This window comes from Meriones unguiculatus (assembly GCF_030254825.1).
Source record: "Meriones unguiculatus strain TT.TT164.6M chromosome 13 unlocalized genomic scaffold, Bangor_MerUng_6.1 Chr13_unordered_Scaffold_34, whole genome shotgun sequence".
Lineage (NCBI taxonomy): Eukaryota > Metazoa > Chordata > Mammalia > Rodentia > Muridae > Meriones > Meriones unguiculatus.
The window spans coordinates 2,872,787-2,898,260 of record NW_026843646.1 but is presented as its reverse complement, the minus strand read 5'-3'; the positions used below and the strand labels follow the sequence as shown (position 1 = coordinate 2,898,260).

General features: G+C 37.1%; 1 protein-coding gene across 1 annotated transcript in view; it reads right to left on the bottom strand.

Annotated features, from left to right (window-relative positions):
• Nucleotides 1-12,038: 12,038 nt before the first annotated feature.
• LOC110543309 (vomeronasal type-2 receptor 26-like) overlaps nucleotides 12,039-25,474 on the bottom strand; it is a 31,069-nt gene continuing 17,633 nt past the window's right edge. The window contains exons 5-6 of the mRNA XM_060376237.1: nucleotides 21,933-22,056; nucleotides 12,039-12,971 (exon numbers count right to left, since the gene is read on the bottom strand). Of these exons, the coding sequence (XP_060232220.1) occupies nucleotides 12,073-12,971; nucleotides 21,933-22,056 (1,023 nt within the window). The 3' untranslated portion in view covers nucleotides 12,039-12,072. The remainder of the gene's footprint in view (nucleotides 12,972-21,932; nucleotides 22,057-25,474) is intronic.

The window sequence follows — 25,474 nt, the reverse complement described above, 5'->3', positions numbered from 1 at the left end:
TTCTGATGTTGTCAATAGGTGAGTTTTCTCCTTTACTTTAATTTCATACATTGAAAAATGTTTGAGTACGTATCTGCCAGTGAGAGGACAACTTATTGCTGTTTGCTATCTGTTTGCATCCCATATATGAGTTTTCAACATGAAACCCAAAGAGTCTTTTGACCAGTGAAAAAACTGGCCCTTATTTAGGTTTAAAAATGATTTATGTATGTGCTGGTGTGTGAATTTGTATATACAAGTGCCCAAGTATAGAAATATTAGAAAAATCTATAGGAGTAATATGGGCTATCCAGAAATTGAGTTCAAATTATCAGGCTCAGAAACAACCAACTATTCCCACTGAGACAGTTCTCTGACATTCACTTATAGAACTGAGACAGTGTCATGAGCAAGTCTTTACTCCTAAGACTGAACAAACATATTCCAAAACACGAAAGGATTATATAATTTTAATTTGGAAATAGCATTTATTATTCAAATTATTTCATGTTATTCCATCCTTATATAACAATAAGTTTATAATCTGGATAGAAGACAATATTTTACTGATGTAATATTTCATTTAAGGTTATTTGAGTATCAATGAAATCAGTGGAGAATGTCTGTGGTAAGCAAAACTGGCAACATGACTTTGAATATCATATAACAATGACCAAAATAAGCCCCACAAAGCTGTCACCAGGTCTTCACACATCTGTCATGGCCTAAGAACCCATAATAACATTACACACCATAACATCCTTTTTTGAAATAAATATAATTGCTGTTACATTATTTAGCACCTCTAGCTAATTCATTCAGAAGGCAGTACTTCAACATTAGGTGCCATATAGTAACTAAAGGGAACATGAAGAAGAATGGAACTTCAAACTGTACACACACACACACACACACACACACACACATATATACAGTCATACATTCATACACACTATTAAGCATTTTAACATTAATGTTGGTAAAAATAGAACACATTGGGGGAACATCCTCCACCCTTGGACGTGTACTCAGAAAGCTGACATGAGAATCAAGACTTCAAATGCAGCTTTGCCTAATTACTGACATCCAAATCAGGCTTGAAAACAAACATCTTAAAGGAATTTGTGAAAATGAAAAACAAAAGCACCGTGCTTTCTCAGAGGCCCTTCATTGAAAAGCATGATCACACTCTACCTGATATTAATAAGCAATGGATGATATAGATGATGGGAATCCCATTCTATACTTTGCAGCAGAAAAGATACCTATCACCAAGTAGAAATGCATTAGATCAACAACAGCCACAGAAAGAATATCAGAAAGACCTAATAAGCTTCTGTGATTGGATTTGATACACATACAGCAAACTTCAATACCTACACCAATGTTTCAAAATAGAACACAAACCACAATTGGTGACCTCCTCCATTGCATTATAAGTGAACATGAGAAATAATTTACTTCCTCCAAAGCTATGATGAAAAACAGATAAAAATGATTCTTTTCGTGATTAGATTCTTAGGGTGTACAGATTTTAGTTTGTTTATCCTGTATTATATGTCTAATACCCACTTGTGAGTGAGTATATACCTTGTGTGTCTTTATGCTCCTGGGATACCTCACTCAGGATGATCTTTTCTAGATCCCACCATTTGCCTGCCAATTTCATGATTTCCTTATTTTTAAATGCTGAGTAGTATTCCCTTGTGTAAATCTACCACAATTTCTGTAATTATTCCTCAACTGTGGGGCATCTGGGTTGTTTCCAGCTTCTGGCTATTACAAATAAAACAGCTACAAACATGGTTGAGCAAATGACCTTGTTGTATGCTTGAGCATATTTTGGACATGTGCTGGATCTTGAGATAGCACTATTCCTAATTTTCTGAGAAAGTGCCAGATTGATTTCCAAAGTGGTTGTACAAGATTACATTCCCACCAGCAGTGGAGGAGTGTTCCTTTCTGCATATCCTCTCCAGCATATGTTGTCACTTGAGTTTTTTATCTTATTCATTTTGATAGGTGTAATGAGAAATCTTGGGGTCATTTTGATTTGCATTTTCCTCTGATAACTAAGAAAGACTTTTGAGGGGACAGAAGTTCTACAAGGAGAGCAACAGATGAAAAAATACTGGGCACAGGGGTCTTTTCTGAGACTGATACTCCAACTGAGGAACATGCATGGAAATAACCTAGAACCCCTACAACCCCTTCCCAGATGTAGTCCATGGCATCTCAGTCTCCAACTGAGATCCCTAGTAATGTGAACAGGAACTGTCTCTGACCTGAACTCAGTGGCTGGCTCTTTGATACCTCCCCCTCAGGGGGGTGCAGAGTAAGATAATGCAGCCAGTCCTGATGAGACCTGATAAGCTACGGTCAAATGAAAGGGAAGGACAACCTCCCTATGAGTGGACTTGGGGGTGGGAATGGGAGAAAGTTTGGAAGGATGGTAAAAGAGAGGAAGAAGGATGGGGCTACAGTGTGGATACAATGTGAATAAGCTGTAATTTATAAAACCATTAATAAATTTTTAAAAAATGAAAAAAGGAAACTATCTTTCATTATTAGAATGTTTTTTTGTTTGTTTGTTTAGTTTACATTCCAGGATTTTTTTTTTTCAAAAGAGATTCCCTGTATGGCCGTGACTGACTTGTCATGTTTTCTAGACCAGGCAGGCCTTGAACTAATACAGATCCGTCTCCCTCTGCCAGTCATAGTGCTGGTATTAGAGGAATTGCCAACAGTCCAGGCTTTGATTTTTTCTTTTAATTTATTATTTAATTTAATTTGATGTGTTTTAATTTTGAGTCATGGTGTCTCAGTGCATCGCTGCCAGTCCAGGACTCTCTTTGTAAACCAAGATGACTTTGAACTCACATAAACCCACCTTCATCTGCCTCCAAAGTGCTGGGACTAAGGATGTGTGCCACCATGCCTGGCAAGACTTTCTTATAGCGTAGGCACACTATGTAATTTCAGACATATCTAGTCATGCAGGTGTGAAGGAGCCAGTTTTTTAGACAAGATTTCTCTTTGTAGCTGTGCATGTCCTGGACTTGTTTTGTGGACTAGGGTGATATTGAACTCACACAGCAGCATGCTCATGTCTCCTGGAGAGATAGGATTAGAGACATGTGCCACCATGCCTGGCTCAGATTTTTTGTTTTAATCTTATTTTTGTTTTGTTTTTTAAGAACGAGTTTCATTGTGTAGGCCTGTCTATCCTGGACTCTCTTTGTTAACCAGACAGACATTGAACTCACAGAGATTGGTCTGTGTCTGACTCTCATGTGCCTGGATTAAAGGCTTGTGCAAGCACACCTGGCAGGACCTTAGACATTTAAGGATTTGTTTAAGAGAGGGATTCATATATCCTAATATTTTTATAAGGTTTCTGAGTATTATTATCAGTGTGTGCGTGTGTGTGTGTGTGTGTGTGTGTGTGTGTCTGTGGGTGTATAGATATTAAATCAGTCATTGCTGCCTTCCTCCCAGTCCTTCTCAGAGCAGAGCTTTATTCTCATGACTAAGAAATTTTATTTTATATTTTTAGAAAAAAATATCTCTTACCTTCCTGTTTGTGTGAGGGTGTGATATACCCTGGATCTGGATTCACAGATAGTGGTAGGTGTTAGGGATTGAACCTAGGTTCACCTCGAAGAGTAGACACTGCTTTATCCACTGTTCACTATGTAATTTTAAAAATATAGTATAATCACTGTCAAACAAAATGGTACAATTCATCAGATAGTGAAATTTTTGCAGTGCATAAACTTCAGAGATGCTCCCCCCACTGCCTGTAGGAATGCTGGGAAGACAGGCGTGTGCTGCCTCATTCATCTTTTTTTTTAATATTTGAAAGAGAATTAATATCTGTGTCTGACTCCCAATGATGTAATTAAAGGTGACCCAAGGACTGCTTCTCCAGCTACCAGGGCCTGGGCCTTTATTACTGTATGTAGTAGCAGCAGCAGCAGCAGCAGCAGCAGCAGCAGCAGAAACAGCAGCTAAGTGTGTTAACTTCCGGGACAGGGGGCGGGGCGGTGACATCACAAAGCTTCTGACCAATCATGATGCTAGAATCAGTATGGCGTGGCAGGGAGATTTACATACACCCGGACCAGGGGAAAGGCTCTGTGGGCTTTGAGGACGACGTTATGCCACAGTGGCCATCAGCATGGTGAAGAGGCTTACTGAGCCTACTGCCGGGCTACTCGCCTAACCACCCGAGAGTTAAGGCCAGGAACGCCAACATGTGATGGTGGGTACACCACGCGTGGTATTCTGGGATTTGTAGGCGGTACCTTGGTGTATGCGGTGTATGCTGGAGAAGGGGAGGCCGGTGCTTGACTGCAAGCAATCCCAGGGGGCATCGCGCGGACTGGACGCCATTTTGGTAGTTCTCAGATGCAATCCTAGAAGACCTTGCTCCGAAGACGTTTGTAGTTCTCAGGCGGGTGGGTCTCTGCCGCGATGCATCTTGGGACTGACCAGCGAGCGCTCCCAAGTGGGAAACCAATGATAATGGTCGGTCTGTGACTAGAAGCTTTGTGTTTACGAACCCGTGTCCGAGGCCAGGGAGATGGCGGGAGTGGAAAGGGGGTGGGGGAGGGGACTCAGCCGTCAAGCCCTGAAGTCTCTGCTCTCTGCAGGGCAGATTCGGAATCAATGGCAACAGGTGCGTCAGTAGCTTTGTGGGGTTTCCCAGGTCAGCATCTTTCTTATTCAAGCTCTCCACCAGAATTTCACACAGGGGGAAGGTACGGGGTTCCCTGTCCACCACCCGCCTGCCTGGGGTCCTCGAGTGGCTCATGCATGGGGCCTACCGCAGGAAGGGAGATGGCGGAAAGAGAGAGGCACAAGCCTCCTCTCCCACTCTACCTGCATGCATCCTGGGGAGATGGCTTTACCCCTCCCTGGCATGAGGTTGTGCACAACCAGGTACAGGGTGTTCTGGCGCCCTCTGCTGGCTTTCAGGTGCATGAGCAGGCAGGACATTGTAAATAATGCTTAGGGTGTTGGAGCCTGAGTAGATAAGGTGGTCTGAGCTTAGCGGTTAGGGTGCTGGGGACTTGGTACACAAAGATCGGGCCATATCTGCTGGCCTGAATCATACACATTTGGGCAAAGAGAAAAAGTAACAGGTGGAGGAGAAGGAAGAAGAGGAAAGGAAGGAAAGAAAGACAAATGTCTGTGTGGGTTTTACAGAAAAATTCCCAGCTAATTAAAATGTGGGTATTATTTGGTGTTGATTTGCTGAACTTCAACATACACAGGAAAATGTACAGGTATTCTATAGTGATATTAATACCTGATGTTTTTCCACATGGTAAATAAAATAGTTTCGGCCAGAAGGAAGGTGTGGAACACGGCAGAGCAACACATTATATTTAGAGTCTGTATCAAATAAGAATGATTTGATGAACGTTTTCAGAGGAAGCTTCTAATATTCAAAGACAAGAACTATCCTTGGATTAATGAATTTTCTCTAGTCACCTACACCCTCCCAGTACCCAGGAGATTCTTACTTCCATAAGTTCCAGATTGACAATTTTGATTGTTCACCTCCTGCTTTGCTGTGTGGAAATAATAAACCGTATCCAGGAAATATTTCTACAAAGATTAAACTGGAAAAAATGATGTGATGACCATTTCTGAGCCTAGCTATTCCATATGGTGTGCAGTGTATGCAGTGGTGCTTGCCCTCTATAAAATGCTGTTGAGCAAAACAGAAATGAGATCTGAAGAAGATACAAATACCGACTGACTTTAACCATGGCAGGGGAGCATTACTTGTAGGCCAGGGAAGCATTGGGATCTTACATCATTGGTAAGTAATTTATGTGGTGAAGCCAATAAAACATTTTCATCTTATAAGTAAAAGTATAAGTTAAAATGGAAAAGGGTTCTGTCACAGAGTACATACGTATGTCTGTAGTTTTCTTCATGATTTTTTTACATTTTAATGTTTAGTTGAATGAAGACTATTAAAATGATTCGCTGCTTTCCTCAGTGCATGTTCTAGTGTGTTAGATCAAGATTGATGCGGTTGACATGAAATTAAAAGAATGAAGACAGTTTCTGGCTTTAGTCCAGCCTCTGAGGTTTCATTCAGTAATTGTGTATGCCCACAATTATTCTTGAGCATGGGGTAGATTTGAGCAAAAATTTCCAGTCTTGAGGTATTTTCTTTAGTGCCTGTCTTTGTGAGGCACTAGCTCTGATCAAATACTGTGTGTGTGTTCATAAAATAACAATAAAATAAACACCATAGTTTTGCAAAAGAGCAATGAGTGGTGTGTGGGAGAGTTTGGAAGGAGGAATGAGAAGAGGATAATGATGAAATCATGCTTGAAATTACATCATAATTGGAAAATAAAAGAAATAATAAAAATGGTAAATAAAATCACTATCATTGATGTATTAAACGTTCCTTGAAGGCAGCAAAATTCTCATTGAAATTTTGTCTAGCATCTTTGCCACTTTTTTAATAAAATTGAGTCTCGTACTACTGACCTTTGTCTAAAAGATATTTATAAATTTCCATTATTTTGTTTTTTTTTAGTGTTTCCTTAGATTTTTTTAATTTGATTATTATAAGTTACTTTCATTTCTCTGTTTACCTATAACCTAACTACAGTCACTTAGAACATTTAGTTTTCCTATAAAAGGAAATGTTGTTCAGCCCTGAAAACATACATATAGCATTATAAAAACATGCAGTTTATATTTCAAAGTACATGTGTATATAACACATGAAATAACAATGAAGAAAGAAGCCATAAATTTGAAGGTGAGCAGGGGGGGAGTCATGTGGGAAGGCCTGGAGGGAGAAGAAGGAAGAAATTTTGTAATGAAATTATAGTCTCAAAACAGTTTATAATTGTAATGTCCAGAAGTGAATACCCAGGATGGAAAGACTGAGACTGATGAATTCAAGGTCAGGGACTGATATTTGTATCTTTTTGTATACCTAAACTTAATCTGTTTAGGCATCTTGATGAGGTATTCAAAGGTTTTATTTAGGTGTAAATCCCCAATTTCCAGATTTGGAGCCTGGTGCTTTACCATCTGAGCTACTGAAGGCTTTCTGGTCTCTCAGCCACAAAAATCACTATTTAAATACTTTCTGTTACTTAACAACAGGAAGTCTTAATTAGACTGACAAAGAGCTCCAGGCTTGTTTACTCAGAGACTTTGTTCAGGCCTCTAGGGGTTCAGTGACAATCCTCTATCCTCTCTCTGGGGCAGGGTCCCTGGGATGGTGGAGGTTTAGGGGCCCATTAACCCTCTGCAAATGAAAATGGAGAGAAAAGAAAGGATAAGGTCCACTGAAAAAAAGTGGATGAAACAAGAAATTTTACCAACACATTCCCACAAGATTACATATGATGATGATGTTGATGTCAGCTAGCATCTCCTCTGCAGAAACTGCAGCATGTTCAGGGTGCCCTTGGGGAAAACATCTTCCCTGACCAGCTGTAATGGCTGGTTCACACATACATCCACACACATACGCAAATGATCAGACATATGAAGCTGTACATATTTATGCACCTATTTCATGGATGTTACAAAAGGAGCACCTTACAGCCAGAGAATTGACATATTCTCATGTAACATCTATAAAACACAGACATATTTCATGCAAACACATCGATATATATATTCACATATTTACAACTTATTCGTGAGGCAAATTTCAGTAGGCTTCAACCTGGTTTATTGTCTGGTCATAGCTTTTATATTTCTGATACAAAAGAATTACTTGTCACAGATAATGATGAATTTGAAAATGCAACAGGTTACATGTATTTACATTAAAACTAAAAATTGTGTATGTTTGTATTGATTACACAAGTTTGTAGCGAGTTCAGAATGACAAAGGGAGACAAGAATTAGAGATTAACAGGGTACAAGAAGATACATGCCTGTTCAATTAGGACTTAACTAGCTACATATTCTCCAGCTATCTCATTTTATAGTGAGTTCAGGACAGAAATTTTATCTGTCTTTCATTCCAAGATACAAAGTGAATTTAGACTGACAGTATTTTATGCCATAAGCTGACAAGACATAAGGAATTACAGTGAAACAATTTGTATATCTTGACATTAAGTTTTGTATTTAAATTAGACATTTTTTGGTAGCCCCATTATAATTTGCATTTTGGGAAGAATAAAGTTGCCTATATTTGTGGTATATACAAGAATTAGTGGAGCCATTCCTCGAGTGAGAGCTTATCTGAAGTAACAAATCTGTCTCAAACCCTTTTCTTAGTGAGGTATCTGGAGATCCACAAAAGTATTTATTGCAGCCATAAAACTGTAAAATTATTTTAGAAGTTCTAAAACAAGTTACCTTCTAAAATTGTTTTAATCAAATCAGGAATTACATGATCAGGAATTAATTCATCTGAACAGCAGTGAATCTCCAAAAAGATCCGATAGTTTATTGAATCTTAGTTGGTAAAAACCCAGAAAGTGAGTGTTCGCATAAAACCAGAATTTTTTATAATATTTTACTTTTATTAATTACGGTTTGTTCCTTTTGTATCCCACCTGTAGCTCCCTCTCTCTTCCCCTTCCAATCTCACCCTCCTTTTCTCTTCTCCACCCATGCCCCTCCCCCAGTCCATTGATACGGGAGGTCACTCCCCTTCCATCTGATCCTAGTCTATCAGGTCTCATCAGGAGTGGCTGTATTGTCTTCTTCTGTAGGCTTCTGTCTTCTTCTGTAAGGCTGCTCCCTTCTGAGGGGGAAGTGTTCAAAGAGCAGGCCAATCAGTTTATGTCAGAGACAGTACCTATTCCCATTACTATGGAACCCACTTGGACACTGAGTTGCCATGGGCTACATCTGTGCAGGGAACTTTTGAAGAGACACAGTAGCACAGAATAAAGGGTTGTCAGAGTCTCGAAGCAATTCTAGGGTATGTTGAGGTACAGACCTTGCAAAATACCAGCTCTCCAGTCCAGAAAGTCAACATGGCTATTGAACTTCCCCACATAAATGGCTCTTAGTATATACTCTCAAAAAATAAATAAATAAATAAATAAAAGTCTCACAAAAGAATTTTGGGCTAAGTAAGCACTGCAAAGGGAGAGCATACTAAATTATTCTTTCAGCTCCTCATTTTTAGAAAGACAGGGACTATATTTTTTCCTTTCTTTTCCATGAAATTTTATTTAATCCCATCAACCAAAGATATAAGCAAAGAAACATTAATGATTTTATTTATTCTTTTAATATTTCTTCTGTTTATCAGTCATGATATAATTTCATTATTACACCTACTCTTTCTTCCCTTCCAGACACTCCCATACACATATTTTTCCAGTGTAACTGTAGCTTTTATGGGGAAATGAAATCTTATATCCAAATACCTGATCCTCGGTCTCTTAAACATTTGTACTCCTTCCCTCTCAATTACAAAAAAAAAAAAAAATCCTAAAGTTGCTGGATGAAGATCATGCTTATCTGTGAATGTAAAGATATATGTATAAAGGATGAGGTTAGGAATTGTGTAGGTTAGTTACTGCCAAGGTATGCGTGCCACTACTTCATCCTTATGGGTATCAAGTGATGCTGATCAATCTTGTGGTTCATAGGCATCATAGCAAGGTAGGACTGTTGCTTATTTCCTCTTTTGGAACTGTGCATAAGACCTTCTCATACATGAATGCTATTCTTCCGGGAGGGTGTGTTCAAGACAGTTTCAGCTCAGATGTCTCTGGGCTAGTGTGTGAAGTGCTGCAATAGGGATATCCCTTCCAAGTTTGGGACAAAAAGGGAAATAGCAGTAGCATATAATGTTTGAGGAATCTGAGACAATCCCCACCAATAACACAAAAATAGACTTCTCATGCCTGGTGTTGGGAGTTTTTGTTAGGTGGAGGGACCGTTGTCATCAAAGATGGCAAAGTTTCATTTAAACTAAATTTTAGTTTTATACAACAGCTTACATGGATTATAAATGTTTTAGGTAGATAGATACTAGTATGATTCCATATTACTTTTTCAGAAATCTTTATTGTTATTTTACCACCCTCCCTTTAGTATTTCTCTCAGTCTCACCTCCATAATTATTATAACACCTCTTGTTTTCCCATTTTCTTTTTGAAATCACTTGTAACCTTCTACAACATACGGCCCCCACAATAACTCCATTTCACCTTGGAAATAATCCCTTTTCCATTTCAGGTTTTTGCAATTACTGCCAGATATGGACTCACATTTCAGTACATAAATACTCAGTTTTGAGCTAGGAAGCATAGAAGAGAGAAAATGTGAAGTTTGCTTTTCTGTGCTTGGATTACCTCAGATAACATGTTTTTTTTTTTTCTAGTTCCACCCATTTACCTGAAAATTTTATTTTTAAACTACTGAATAGTAATTCATTTTAAAATCAGGAACGAATGAACCAATATTTAGTTCATTTTTCAGGGTATAATATAATTACATAATTTTCTGTTTTCTCTTTCTTCCTTCTAAACCTTCCCAAACACCTCTCCTGTCTCTCTTTTTTATTAATTCATATTATGTGCATATATGTATGATGTAGACTTCTACACCATAAGTTGCAAAGCTTAATAGTGTGATTTCTATGCATGTTTTGAGGGCTGATTGTTTGGGGTTAGATGACTGATTTTATGTTCTTTCCTGGGAAGAATATTTAACCCACCCTCAGCCTTTATTAGTTCGCTGTAGATTTTTGCATAGGATTGAGGCCAATGGTTTGTTTCTGGAGAAAATTCGAATGTCTATTAGCATTTTCCAATTTTCAGTTCAAGGTTATGCAGGTATATTGGTAAGGTTTTTTTTTTCTTTATTTTTCATCTTGGTAATTCTTAGGGATGTAGCTTCTGGTATTATTAGGAGACACACTACCAGAACATACTCTGATGCTATGCCTTATATATTTTCTTTTACTACCTGTTCTGCATGATCTCTGAGCCTTAGATATGAGAATTGTTTTGTAGATGTATCAGGTGTGACAGTACTCCAGAATTTTGCCTTATGATTGGTTGTGGATTTCAGTCACAATTGTTGTTGCCAAGAAAAGCTTGTTTGGTCAGTGGCGGAGCATACTTAACTGTGTGCATTATTAAATATATTTAGGTTGCATTATGTTTATATTCATGCATGCATTGTAAGGATTTTATATAGATGATTCACAGTATGATTGCTTAAAACTCTTATAAATATTTACTGTTATTTCATTCACTTCCTTATTTTATATTTATCCACCTTCATATTTAGAATAACTCCCACACATTATTCCAATCAGATGACCTTTTCCCTGCCATTGTACTGCTTGCCCACCATGTTTTCTTGTTTCTACAGTTATTCCATGGTGAATACACACATCTGAGCATTTGGAGTTAGATTCCCCAGAGTAGAGAATGAGATATATTTGTCTTCTGGATATGGGTTACCTTAATTATAATTTTTCTACTTACATCTATTATGTGTATGATATTTTTATTATCCATTTATTATGTTAAAGATATTTATGAGTTTCTATTTCCCATCTATTCTGAATAGAATAGCAATGAAGGTGACTAAGAGCATATTTCTAGAGTGGGATATTGAGACATTTTTACATATGTCTAGGAAAAGAGAGCATAATCAGGTAGTAGATGTAATTTTTACTTTTAGAAAATTTTCTACACTGATATGTGGAATGTCTCAACCTGTTTAAAAGCCCTCCTCTTTCTAGAGAATGATTTTCTTGTCTGTTCTATAAAAGAATCCCAAATACCACACAAAGCCCTGCTATACTCCCTAAAAAAAAGAGAACAAGTAATTAGTTCATGTACTATTTATCTCAATTACTATCATGTAATTGCATTTTGAGTATGCATAGTTTCTACAAATTAATAATTAATGTGCATAACTTACTAAAATGTGATTTTAGCAGCAGCTTCTTTTCTGAAATAGAATGTCTGTGATTGTTCTACAAAGTGAGGGACTCTTATTTTTGTTTAAAAATACATTTCAGAAAAAGTTACTTAAAAGTGGTTAAATAATTTAATTTCTGTATACTAATGGAGTTTATTAGAAAACTAGTATATCAATTTTTATTTGCTATTTTTTGTTTTTAATACATCTCAAAGAGTTTTTATCAGGTCTTAAGAGAATAATGTAGCACTTTGGGAAAAAGATGCATCCCAACAGCCCTGCACTGGAGGCCAAGATGGAGAAAACCTCCACAGCTACCATGGCTTTGCCCTTGGTGCTCTGGTAGACAGGGATGAAGGTGACCCAGACACTGCAAAACACCAGCATGCTGAATGTCAGGAACTTAGCCTCATTGAATGTGTCAGGCAGGTTCCTCACCAGAAATGCCATAGTGAAGCTCCCTAGAGCTAGGGTCCCCAAGTAAGCCAACACACAGTAGAAAGCAGTAACTGAACCCTTGTTGCATAAAATGATGACATGAGCATGTTCAGAGTGTACATGTGTGTCAATATAGGGAGGTGAAGTTCCCAGCCAGACTCCAGAGAGAATAAGTTGAATCAGGACACAGATGGGGATAACAGCATTATACACACCTGAGACAAACAATCTTCTCATTGTTCTCCCAGGTTTCATGACTCTAAAGGCTAGAATTACAGTTAGAGTTTTTGCCAAAACAGTGGAAATAGCCAAGGTGAAGACAAGTGCAAATGTTATTTGTTGCAGTATGCAAGAGACTGTGTTTGGGCGTCCAATGAAGAGAAAGGAGCAGAGGAAGCAGAAGAGGATGGAGATGAGCAGAATGTAGCTGAGAGTTCTGTTATTGGCCTTAACAATGGGTGATTCTCGGTGTTTGAGAAAGATCCCCAAAACTGCAGTTGTGCTAACAGAGCAGAACAGGGCTGTGCAGGCCAAGGCCATGCCCAGAGGATCCTCAAAGGACAAGAAGGTCACTGTCTTGGGCAGGCACTGGATTCTCCCAGGGTCTGGGTACTGTTGACTTGAGCAAGATATGCACTCCTGCTGATCTGTTGGAAAGAAGTGAATCAACATTTCAGCTAATGCAATTATTTAGCCATTGCACATTTAATTCATGAGAGTGCTTTCCAATGAAGCCTTGCATATTCTGCTTCCTGATACTGCCAAGATCATGAACTCTATAATTTCCATTTCTACTGTTTATCTTGTTTACTTAATAATAATCTTTCTGCTTAACAATTTATCACTGTTTCTCTAGGGCATTGAAATCTATATTACTCATATTCAGATGAAGTAAAACTGTCAAGTAATCCTTCAAATGTTTTTTTTTAATACGTTGAGTTTCTAACTACATATATACATTGTATTTTGAACAAAAATATATTTTCTTGTTTCCACCATCATGGGCTCTTCTCATTTTTCTTGTTTCTCACAGTTTCAGTGGATATTTTTTACCCCACATTTATATAATTTTTCTCAAGGAACATGGAATAAGTTAGATACCACCTCCATGACCTATGGATCAATTCTGATTTGGTAGTAAATACACAACAGTTGCATCAACAATTGCATCTATAGGGTCAGATCAACTGCTGTGGAAGTTGCCCATAAGTATCTATAGTTTTGACATCCTTTGACTCAGGACAGGACCCTTTGTCTTTCATCATTAATTTCAGACTAATCTTGGGAATTGTTCTAATCTTCATTCTTGTTGTTCTAGTCATATTTTGAAGAATAAAAATGCCCTACATGTCACACAATAGGTTTATACATGCTAATCATTAAATCAGATAGGGGGAAATTCAGAGCCCTATTCGCTGGAATGGTGAGGCTGATGAAGCCACCTCAGCTGCTTGACGAAATTCCAGCAAAGCTGAGCAGAATGTTATAATCACTGTTTTTCTATCTCTTTTTTTTCTGTATGTTGCATTACTGGCGACTTTCTGCACGGATTCATTTTCTGTTTTTTTGTTTTGTTTTGTTTTGTTTTCTACAGAAAAGTTATGTTTTACTCTTTTTATGGAAATCCTATACTTAACTATACCTTTCTACAGTTTGGAAACCTTTATGCCATGGAGATCATTAAGCACAGATAAGCAGATAGAAAGATGAGGCCAATATTTCAGGAATTTTCTTGGGGTATCTGCTTGTAAACAGTATATTTCAGGTTTAGCAGAGACAATATGCAAACCACAGCAGGCCAGGATATTCGATTATAGATTTAAGACATCCTTTTATTTTAGGCTTAGAGCTCCCTGAAAATGTAGTTTAAAGATAAGAGGCCATAGATAGTACACTCCTGATGGAATAAAATTCAGTTAATATGATAGATTGACTAAAATAATGCTACTTCATAGCATAGATGATGATACATATAATAAAGGGAGTTATTTATTAGTATTTGCTATTCATAAAAATATCAGTTCAAGTATTATCTTTTTATATGGACTGTGGTCATACTGAAAACACTGCCAGCCTAAAAGCAGGCTTTCATATATTAAATGTGTTTTCTTGAAGGAGGCATTCTTTAGATTCCTTAATTTAGAGTTATAGGGGTAATAATAATAATTAAATTTGTTCTGTTTGTATTTTTTAAATGTAACTGAATTTGTAACCCTGGGTATGTGATGAAAAAAATTAAACACTCACTCTGTATCACTTGTATAATCATTAGACTGTGCTGTGAAACTTGTATAAATAAACAAGAGCCTTGTTGATAGTAAGTTAGAGCCACAGAAAGTCCTGAATTTTAGAGTTGGCAGTGAGATTCCCCTGACTACTCTAACTAACTCACTCCCTTCCCTCATAGTCCCCTCATCTGCTCTGTGGAGCAACCTATACGTAAAGACCCTCCAACTCTCCTTTCCCTGCTGAGGGTGGACCCACAGAAAGGCTCCTGATACAATCTCATAGTAATGAACTACTAGCAAGAAAGCATGCATGAAACAGATCTGGGCTCTCTGCAAATATGTAACAGTTGTTCTACTTGGTCTTCATGGGGGACACCTTACAGCAAGACCAAGGCAATCTCTATCTTTTTTGCCTGCCATTGGATCCCTTTCCAATAATTATACTGCCTTGTGTAACCTCAATAGCAGAAACTGTGTATAATCTTATTGCAACTTTATATGCCAAGGCTGGTTGATATCCATTGGAGGCTTCCTTTTTTTTCATAAATAAAGGGAGGAATGGCACATGGGTTGGGCGGCAAGGTTAGAAGGAAAGACTGGGAGGAGAGGTGTGAGCAGATGCTGCACTATTACATAAACAAATTAAATAATATATTTAAACAGAAATAAAAAGTTTGTAATAGAAATCAATGAAATAGAAACAAAGAAAATAATACACAGAATTAACCAAAGGAAGAGCTGCCTCTTTCTGAAGATAAACAAAATTAACAGATCCTTGTTTCAAGTAAATCAAAGAAAGAAATAGAGGACTTACAGAATCAGAAATAACAGAAAAAGATTAATAGAGAAACCAAAGAAATTCAGAATATTCAAAGGAAACATTAAAAAAATACTGTATTCCAGTCAGCTTAAAAATGCACATGAAATGGATAAGTTATAGATATACTGAAACAATCATGATTCAAACATGAATTCAACAATAATTCAACAACCAAATAGACCTAAACAGACCCATGAGGAAATTGAAAAGCTCATAAAAAGGCTTCCACCATGAAAGAAAGGAAGGATGAAAGATCAACAAAAGGAGAATCCAAGATGGTGGAGACCAGTGTGCACCACATATGAGGGGCAGATGATCTCAGTCTGAGACCAGTGAGTGGACAAGTGGCTAGATTCAGAGCATCATGTTTGGTGCTTCCTTTTCTGGACAGGACATTCAGGAATTGGAGTCGATCATATTCAGGCCCTTTGTGGCCATCTCACAGATCCAGGAGTAGCAAATATTGGGACACCTGCCCTTCCACATACTATATTGAGTTTGGACTCCCAGATCCAAGGACTCCTGCTCTAGCACGAAGACTTTGTATCCCTCCTGCTCACACTGTGGAAACCAGGTGAATAATAGAATAACATGTATCTTGGATCTGAGATGGCAGATGTCAGAGGAATCAGAGTACAAGGAGCACAGTTTTGGGCACGGTCTGTAAGCCTCAGCCCAGCTTTCTTTTAAGGAGCCCTACAGATGCCACCTGTGCCTGGAGCTCTTTGGAGCACCTACACCTGCACCATGCTCATGACCAGCACCAGTACCTGCACCCTGTACTTCAGGGCTCCAGTGCATGCACACCCACTGATCTTCAATTCACCAGCCCACCACCTGTTTGTGTGCCCACTCACAGCCCTTCAAGACACTGGCATCTAAATAACACCACCCATTTTTTAGCCACTGCACATTTTTCATCCCCTGAACACTACTCTAGACTCCAAAGACAGGTGGATCCAGTCTTTGGTCTGTGTCCCAGGAAGAAACAGCTAAGGCTACAGACAGCCAGATGCCTAAAGTCCAGCATAAGAACATAGTCAACAAAAAAACGTGACATCATTGCTCCACTAGAACCCCTCCCCCCAAATAAAGAACACCAATAGCTATTCTAATGCAAGTAAAACATAGGAAAATGACCGTATGTTTGTATTTATGCAGTAGGTATAGGCATATAAAGAGGAAAAGAAAAAAATCTCTCCAATAAGTTCAGGCAAATACAATCATACAAAGAGAGGCCATCATAGAGAGGAAAACACAACCAAACAAGTGAAGAAAATTAATAAAGTTATTCAAGACCTAAAAATGGAATTAGAATCAATAAAGAAAACACAAACCAAGAAATCCATGGAAAATGAGTATTTAGAGAAGGGATCAAGCACCACAAAGATAAGCATCACCAACAATACACAAGTGAGAGAGAGAATCTCATGCCTTGAAGATACAATTGAAGAAACTGATACATCCCGGAAAGAAAAAATAACAATGCAAAACATCGAAGAAATCAAGGACTCTATGAAATGATGAAACCTAAGAATAATAAGAATAGACTAAAAAGATGATTCCAGGATACAAGATCCAGAATATATTTTCAATAAAATCATAAAAGAAAAATTCTCCAAACTGAAGAAAGAGCTGCCCAGAAACATATAGGAGGCATACAGAACACCAAATAGACCAGACCAGAAAAGAAAATTCTCACAATAATCAAAACACTAAATCTACACAATGAAGAAAAGATATTAAAAGCAGCAAGGGAAAAAGATCAAGTAACATATAAAGGCAGACCTATCAGAATCAAACATAATTCTCAATAGAGATTATGAGAGCCAAAGGCCTTGGGAGGATGTCATGCAGACATAAAGAGACCGCAGATACCAACCCAGACTATTATACCCAGTAAACAGTACATTCAAAATAGATGAAGAAAACAAGATATTCCACGATAAAACTAAGTTTAAACAATATCTATGCAGCACCCATGACATAATGAAGCTGCTAGCAGGAAAACTCCAACCAAATGAAATCAACTAAACCCAAGAAACATAGGTTATAGATAAGATCACAACAAAAAAAAAATCAAAAGAAAAAAGCACACAAACACACTATCCACATCAACTCCACAGTACAAGTAACTGACATTCATTGGTCAATAATATCTAACAAAATCAATGTACTCAACAATCCAACCAACAAAAAGACACATCCTAACAGTGCGCTTACAGAAACAGTATCCAGCATTCTGCTGCCTACAAGAAACACATATAAGCCACAAAGATAGACACTTCCTTAGAGTAAAGGGCTAGAAATGGTTATCTCATCAAATGGACCCAAGGAGAAAGTGGCAGTACCCTCCTAATATCTAATAAAAGAGACTTCCAACCAAAATTAATCAAGAGATGAGGAAGGACACTTCATCCTCATCAAAGAAAAATTCACGGTGAGGACATCAATATCTTGAACAACTATGCCTCAAATACAAGGGCACCTGCACTTGTAAAAGAAACATTCTTAAACCTTAAATCACACATCAGTCCCAACATATTAATAGAGGGAGATTTCAAAACCCCACTCTCACTAAGGGACAGATCATTGAGACGGAAGGTAAATCGAGTCATAAATTAATGAAGCTTACACAGGTCATGAGGCAAATAGACCTAATAGATGTCTACAGAACTTTTCACCCAGACATGAAAGAGTATAAATTATTCTTAGCACTCCATGGAAACTTATCCAAAATTGACCATATAGTCAGGCACAAAGCAAATCTCCATGGATACAAGAATCTGAAATAATCCCCTGAATCCAATGACACAACCATGTTTTAAAGCTCTATCTCAATTATGACAGAAATAGCAAAACACGTATACACACATGGAACCCAAACAACTCTCTACTCAACAACAGGTGTCAGGGAAGAAATAAAGAAAGTAATTAAAGATTTCCTACAATTCAATGAAAGTGAAGGCACAACATGCCCACATTTATGGTACACAATGAAAGCAGTGCTTAGAAGACAGTTCATAGCACTCAGTGCTATGGAAATTTGAGATGCCTCATACAAGCAATCTAATAACACCACTGAAAGACCTAGAATAAAAAAAAGATGTAAACACACCCAAGAGGAGTAGATGGCTGGAAATAACCAAACTCAGTGCTGAAATCAATATACTAAACCAAAACATTTTAAAGAGTCAACAAAACCAAGAGCTGGTTCTTTGAGAATATCGACAACATAGACAAACCCTTAGATAAAATAACTAAAAGGCAGAAAATCACTATCCAAATGACAAAATGAAAAGGGGGACATAAGAAGAGATACCAAGGAAATCAAAGAATCTTTAAGTTGTACTTCAAAAGCCTATATGTCACAAAAATTTTAAATCTATATGGAATGGACAATTTTCTTGATAGATACTACTTACCAAAGTGAAATAAAGATCATGTAAATAAAGTAAATAGGCCTATCTCCTTTAAGAAAATAGAAGCAGTCATCAAAAATACCCTTCCTAAAAAACCCAGGGCCAGATGGTTTCAGTGAAGAGTTCTACCAGACCTTCAAAGAACTGCTAACTTCACAACTCTGCATACCATTCCACAAAATAGAAACAGAAGGAACATTATCAACCTCATTCTATGAGACCACAGTCATCTTGATACCTAACCTGCACAAATAGCCAACAAAGAAAGAGAACTTCAGACCAATTTCCCTAAAGAACATTGATGCAAAAATATTCAAAAAAAAATACTCGCAAACAGAATCCAAGAACTCATTAAAGGTATCATCTGCTACCACTAAGTAGGCTTCATTCCAGGCATATACTGATGCTTCAATCTACGGAAATCCACCAATGAAATGCATCATAGAAACACACTGAAAGAAAAACATAACAACAACCTATATCATCTCCTTAGATGCCTAAAACTTTTTGACAAAATTCAACACCCGATCATGTTTAAAGTCTTGGAGATATCAGGAATACAAGGCACATACCTAAACATAGTAGAGACAGTATTCATCAAGGCTACAGCCAACACCAAACTAAATGGACAGAAACTTAAACCAATCCCACTGAAATCAGGTACAAGGCAAGGATGCCCACTCTCTCCTTATCTCTTCAACATAGTACTTGAAGTCATATAGCACACTGCAAGAAATTTATCCCACGGTAGCATTAGATTGTAGAATATAAAGAATTTTTAATTAATCTTTCAACATTTTATTGTTTTTAATAAAAGATAAAAAGTTCTGTTTCATATAAAATTACCTAAGGGTTGGCTTTTTGAGTATAATAAATAATAATAGATTCTCATCATTATAATAATGCTTATTTCTCTGACTTCTTATTTTTTATAAAAATAATCCTCTTACTTGTTTCTTGACACACAAACAAAGCATATGAAGGACATATTTTAAATTAACGAGATGCTTTGAAAGTAAAGAGCAGAATCACTTCAAATAAAAAAAGGGCTTCAACTTTGATAATGTCCCTTACAGGGCAGGAGCCTACCATGGAGGGCCTCTGAAAGACTCTACCTAACATTGTATCAAAGCAGATACTGAGACTCATAACCAAACTTTGGGCAGAGTTGCAGGAAATCTTAGGAAAGAAAGGGGAGATACTAAGGCCTGGAGAGGACAGGAACTCCACAAGGATAGAAACAGAACCAAAATATCAGGGCACAGGGGTATTTTCTGAGACTGGTACCCCACCCAAGGACCATTCATGAATATAACTACAATGCCTGCTCAGATGTAGCCCATGGCAGCTCAGTATCCAAGTGTGTACCCTAGTAAGGGTAACAGGGATTGTCTCTCATCTGACCACCTCCCCTGGATGGGGCATCTGCCTTGCCAGGTCACAGAGGAGGACAATGCAACCAGTTCTGACGAGACCTGATAAGCTAGGGTCAGATGGAAGGAGAGGAGGACCTCTCTTATCAGTGGACTTGGAGAGGGGCATAGGAGGAAATGTGGGAGAAAGAATTGGATTGGGAGGGGAGGAAGGAGCAGACTACAGCTAGGATACCAAACCTCCTGCAGAATGCAGGGAATCAGACTTATTTTCAAAGCAGCTGCTCTACATGGGTTCCTTACTCATACAGATGTTGGCATCACAAAAAATTTGTTTTCATTCATTTCCTTAATGATGATTTTTCTCAGGTGATATGAGATTTTAGGGTAGTCTAAAGATGCAGTCCTGGATGCTCAAGGATATTTAACAATGTTAAAAATGTTTCCTACCTATTTGTTTTTGTTTGTTTCGAGAAATTTCTTTAAAACTCTACCTAGCTGGATAATTTATTTCATGTAATTGAAGAGAACTGAGAAATCTAAGGCTACCTTATGGTTTAATTTCCTAGGCCTTTTTTCCATATCGACTTTTAATTGGAAACAAAAGAAGGATGGAATGTCATAATGCATGAATACATTGTTGACACTTGTTACAATTTTCCTCCCAAATAATCTCCTGTAATTGAATGCAAGTTAGTTGGTCAAAGACCTTAACAAATCTTTTATCCTAACAGATTTTCTTGAGAATGAGTTCTTTCAGGTTCTTAAAGACTACTGTGATATGCAAAGGCTTTAAGAAGTTGCTCACACACCAAACTTTTACTCTTCTATAACGGTAGCATGAAGTGCAAAAATTTACCATACTGACTACATTCATAGGGTTTCTCTAGAGCTTGACTTTTTCTTCTATTTTCAAAGACAACTCCATGAAAAGGATTAACCACATTGCTTATCCATAGGGTCTTGCTGAAGTATGTGTTCTTCTATGTATGTGGAGATAACTGCATTAATAAAAGGCTTTATCAGATTGAAAAAAAATTCATTTTTAAAGTAAAATAATTGCCTCACTATATCTCTTGTCCTTCTTTCTAGACCTTATCCTGGACCCACATTATATTTATTGTCTCTCAAATTCATGGACTCTTTCTCATTAAATGTTGTATTTGTGTCTTTGTGTGTGTGTCTTTGTATTCATAAATACTATTTCCTCATTTCATGTGATGTTACATGTATATGTTATCACATATTTGACCACAACCTTAAACAGGCAGCCATACTTTCATTTATACAGATTGGCTTTTTCTGCTATTGTTGATACTGGAAATGTCAACTATTAGTGTTTTAAATGCAGTTCAATTTCTTGTACATTGAGAAAACAACTACACATCTACTTTTTCTGGAGTTACTTTTAGGCACCAATCATTACATTTGTTTATTACAGAAATATAATTCGATCTTGGACAACTGTATATCTCACATTCAATAGGTAGCCTATAGCATGGATCACTGCAAGAGTTGAGATGGCCATTCCATGAACCAAAAGAAAGGATTTTTAGGTAGGTTAATTTTGACACAACAGCAAGAGAACTGCCACTCAAACCTCACACAATGTGTGCATTGCGTGGAATCAGTAGTGGTTACTTATGGATTCAGCGATGAGTGAAAGAGACATAGAGAAGAGAACTACATTATGATACCATGGTCACTTCTTAGCTTTCCCATTCTACATTTCCAAGAAGTTTGAGGAAATATATTATTTTTATACCTGTCTGGTTGGAAATGTGCTGCTCTGGACAAAATACACAAGAAAAACAGCAAATAGGTCTTTCTTCTTGTGGAACTTTCCAGAATCCTGGACCACAGCTCTGTGAACATACAGATTGAGGAGTCTGAGGGAAACAGAGAAAAACTGGTCATAATATTGTACATTAATTTAAAATAATTTAGGCTAAATAGCTTAAATGCACATATCCTATGGAAATTCTTTGTGTTTATGAGGAACTCAGAGGGTTTAATATGGGGGTTAGAATGGAGATTTGAAGTTAGCACACTTCCCAATGCTAAATGTTCAAATCCTTTTATGGTGGCTAATGTGTGACTCACTTCTTCCTAGCCTTTGTGAAATCTGTACAATGTCCATGTATTCTCCCTTGTGAGGCAGCAAGCCAGAACTCATTTTTCACATGAATTCAGGAACAGTTGGATTATCAGACAGAAACCCAGTCCCTCTTTCCTCAACTATTTCTACCTTTACATTTTCAGTCATTTAGTAATACCCATGCACTCTGATTCACCTGCAAAAGGAAGTTTAGTTTTCTCATGAAAGATGGTTTGGCCATTGGTAAAATATGATCTATTACTCTGACTTTTACCCTTAATTCCCAATGCTAGGAATAGTTTCTTCTTTTTAAACATTAGTGATATTGTTACATAGGATTTTCACCAGTTGCACAATAGTTAATCACATTAACTACTAAACTAGCACAACTTTAGTTTGTTATATGTTAAAAATTGTGTGGGACAGGAACAAACATTTCTATCTATTCTTAGACCTCTTTTTTGCCTTTATTTGGATTCATTTTCTATCTCATAAATTTTAATATATTAACAGGAATATATTTGTGGATAACTGGCTCAGCAGTTAAGAGCCCATACTTTTTTTTTTGCAGAGAAATATGAGTTTACTTCCTGGTACACATATCTGGCAGCTCATATACATTTGTTACAGAAATGTGTTGTATCAAAATCCATAGTTTATTTCCTGTTCATGCTAATTCACAAACTTGTAAAATTATTGATATACTTGAGTATGAATTGTGTTAATGAAAGAATGCTTGAGCATGATCATGCATGCTATATTAAAAATATGTGAATATGTACATACATTTGTATGTATGTGTGTGTACACATAGAAACCCATACACCTACACATCTATAAAACCATGAACACTCATTCATTGACTGCAGCACGAATGAACACACATTGAAAATCAGTTCATCTAATTCTATCTGCCTGAAGCAGTTTACATTATGAGTTTGTTTGTATGTATGTTTATATGTGTACATATACATAATTCTGAAATACTGGTTTATTTCTGAAAATAATCAAATTGGACTGAAGAGATGATTTAGTGTTTGACATTCTTGTCACATGAACATGAATACCTGAACTGATCATGCTGAAGGGATAGAAAGAAAAGTTGAGTGTAGAAAATATAACTGTAATAGAAATTTTGTGGTCATGAAGATAAGAGAAAGTCAAAGAAATGATTTCCACTGAATATGGCAAAAACAATAAGCATAGGTTTCAGAGAGATAACCAGTTTAAAAATAAAAGGGAGTGTGGCCCTAACAAGTACATGTGTTCAGTCACACACAAGCTCACAATCACAATAGAGCTAAGAATATAGACTATAAGAATCATTTTAAATTTTCATAGAGTCATCATACAATCAGGGAGGCAAGACACATACTAAACACAATAAAGGCAACATACAGCAAGCCAATAGCCAACATCAAGCTAAATGGACAAAAACTTCAAGCATTCCTGCTAAAATTAGGGACAAGACAAGGCTGCCAATTGTACCATAACTCCTCAATACAGTGCTTGAGTTTCTACCCAAAGCAATAAAACAAAGGAAATCAAAGGGATACAAGCAGGAAGAGAAGAACTGAAAGTATCATTATTTGCAGATGATAACTCACCCCCAAGATTCTACCAGTGAAATCCTACAGCTGCTAAACAATTTCAGTGAAGTGTTTGGATACAAAATTAACTCAAAAAATTCAGTAGACTTTCTGTACACAAGCAACAATAAGGCTGAGAAACAAATTAGGTAAAAAAACACACTTCATAATAGCCACAAATACTATAAAATATCTTGGTGTAACTCCACCCAAGCAAGTGAAAGACCTGTATGACAAGAACTTCGAGTCTTTGAAATAATAAACTGAAGATTTTAGAAGATGGAAAGAACTCCCATCATCATAGATTGTTAGAATTAACATCCTACAAATGGCCATCTTGCCAAAAGCCATCCACAGATTCAATGCAATTTCCATTAAATTCCAACACAGTTCTTTACAGACCTTGAAAGTTCAACCATTAACTTCATATGGAAAAATAAAAGACCCAGGATAACCAAAATAATTCTGTACAATAAAAACTTATGGCAGTATCAACATTCCTGATTCAAGCTATACTACATAGCAACAGAAATAATACCTGCATGGTATTGGCACAGAAACAGATTGGTTGATCAGTAGAACCAAATTTAAGGTCGAACTATATGTCTACATGTAGAAAATGCAAATACACCTGTATGTATCATCCCACACATACTCAAGTCCAAGTGGATCAAAGAACTTGAAGTAAAACCAGAGACTCTAAATCTATTAGAAGATAAAATGGAGGAAAAGTCTGGAACTCATTAGCATAGAAGACAATAGAATGACAATAGAACAGGCTCTGAGATCAACAATTAATAAATGGGATCTCATGAAACTGTAAGTTTCTGTAAATCAAAGAACGCTGTCTATAGAAGAAAATGGCAGCTTACAGATTGGGAAAAGATCTTCACCAACCCTACATCACAGAGAGGGCTGATATCCAAAATACACAAAGAACTTAAGAAATCAAACATTAGGAAATCAAATAATCCAATTAAAACATGAAGTACAAAGGTAAACTGAGAATTCACAAAAAGCTAAGAAGCACTTAAGAAATGCTCAATGTCTTTACCCATCAGATAATTGCAAATCAAAATGACTTTAAGATTACTCCAGTCAGAATGGCTAAGATCAAAAACTCATGTGATAACACATGCAGGCAAAGATGTGGAGAAAGGGAAACCCTCCTGTGTTGCTGATGGTATTGGAAACTTAAACAGTCTCTCTGGAAATCAAGCTGGCATTTTTCTCAGAAAACTAGGAATAGTTCTTCCTCAAGACCCTGATATTCCTGTACATTTATCCAAAAGATTCTCTACCATACAACAAGGACATTTGCTCAGCTATGTTCATAGTGGCTATATTTTTAATAACCAGAAACTGGAAACAACTTAGATACCCCTGAACAAAAGAATAGTTAAAGAAATTATGCTACATTTACACAATGGAACTTTACCCAGCTATTAAAAACAAGGAAATCATTAAATTTGCAGGCAAATGGTGGGAACTAGAGAAAATAATCCAGAGTGAGGTAACCCAGAGCAGAAAGAGACACATGGAATATACTGGCTTATTAGCAGATATTAGTCCTATAATACTGGATAAACATACCACAATCCACAGACGCAAAGAAGCTAA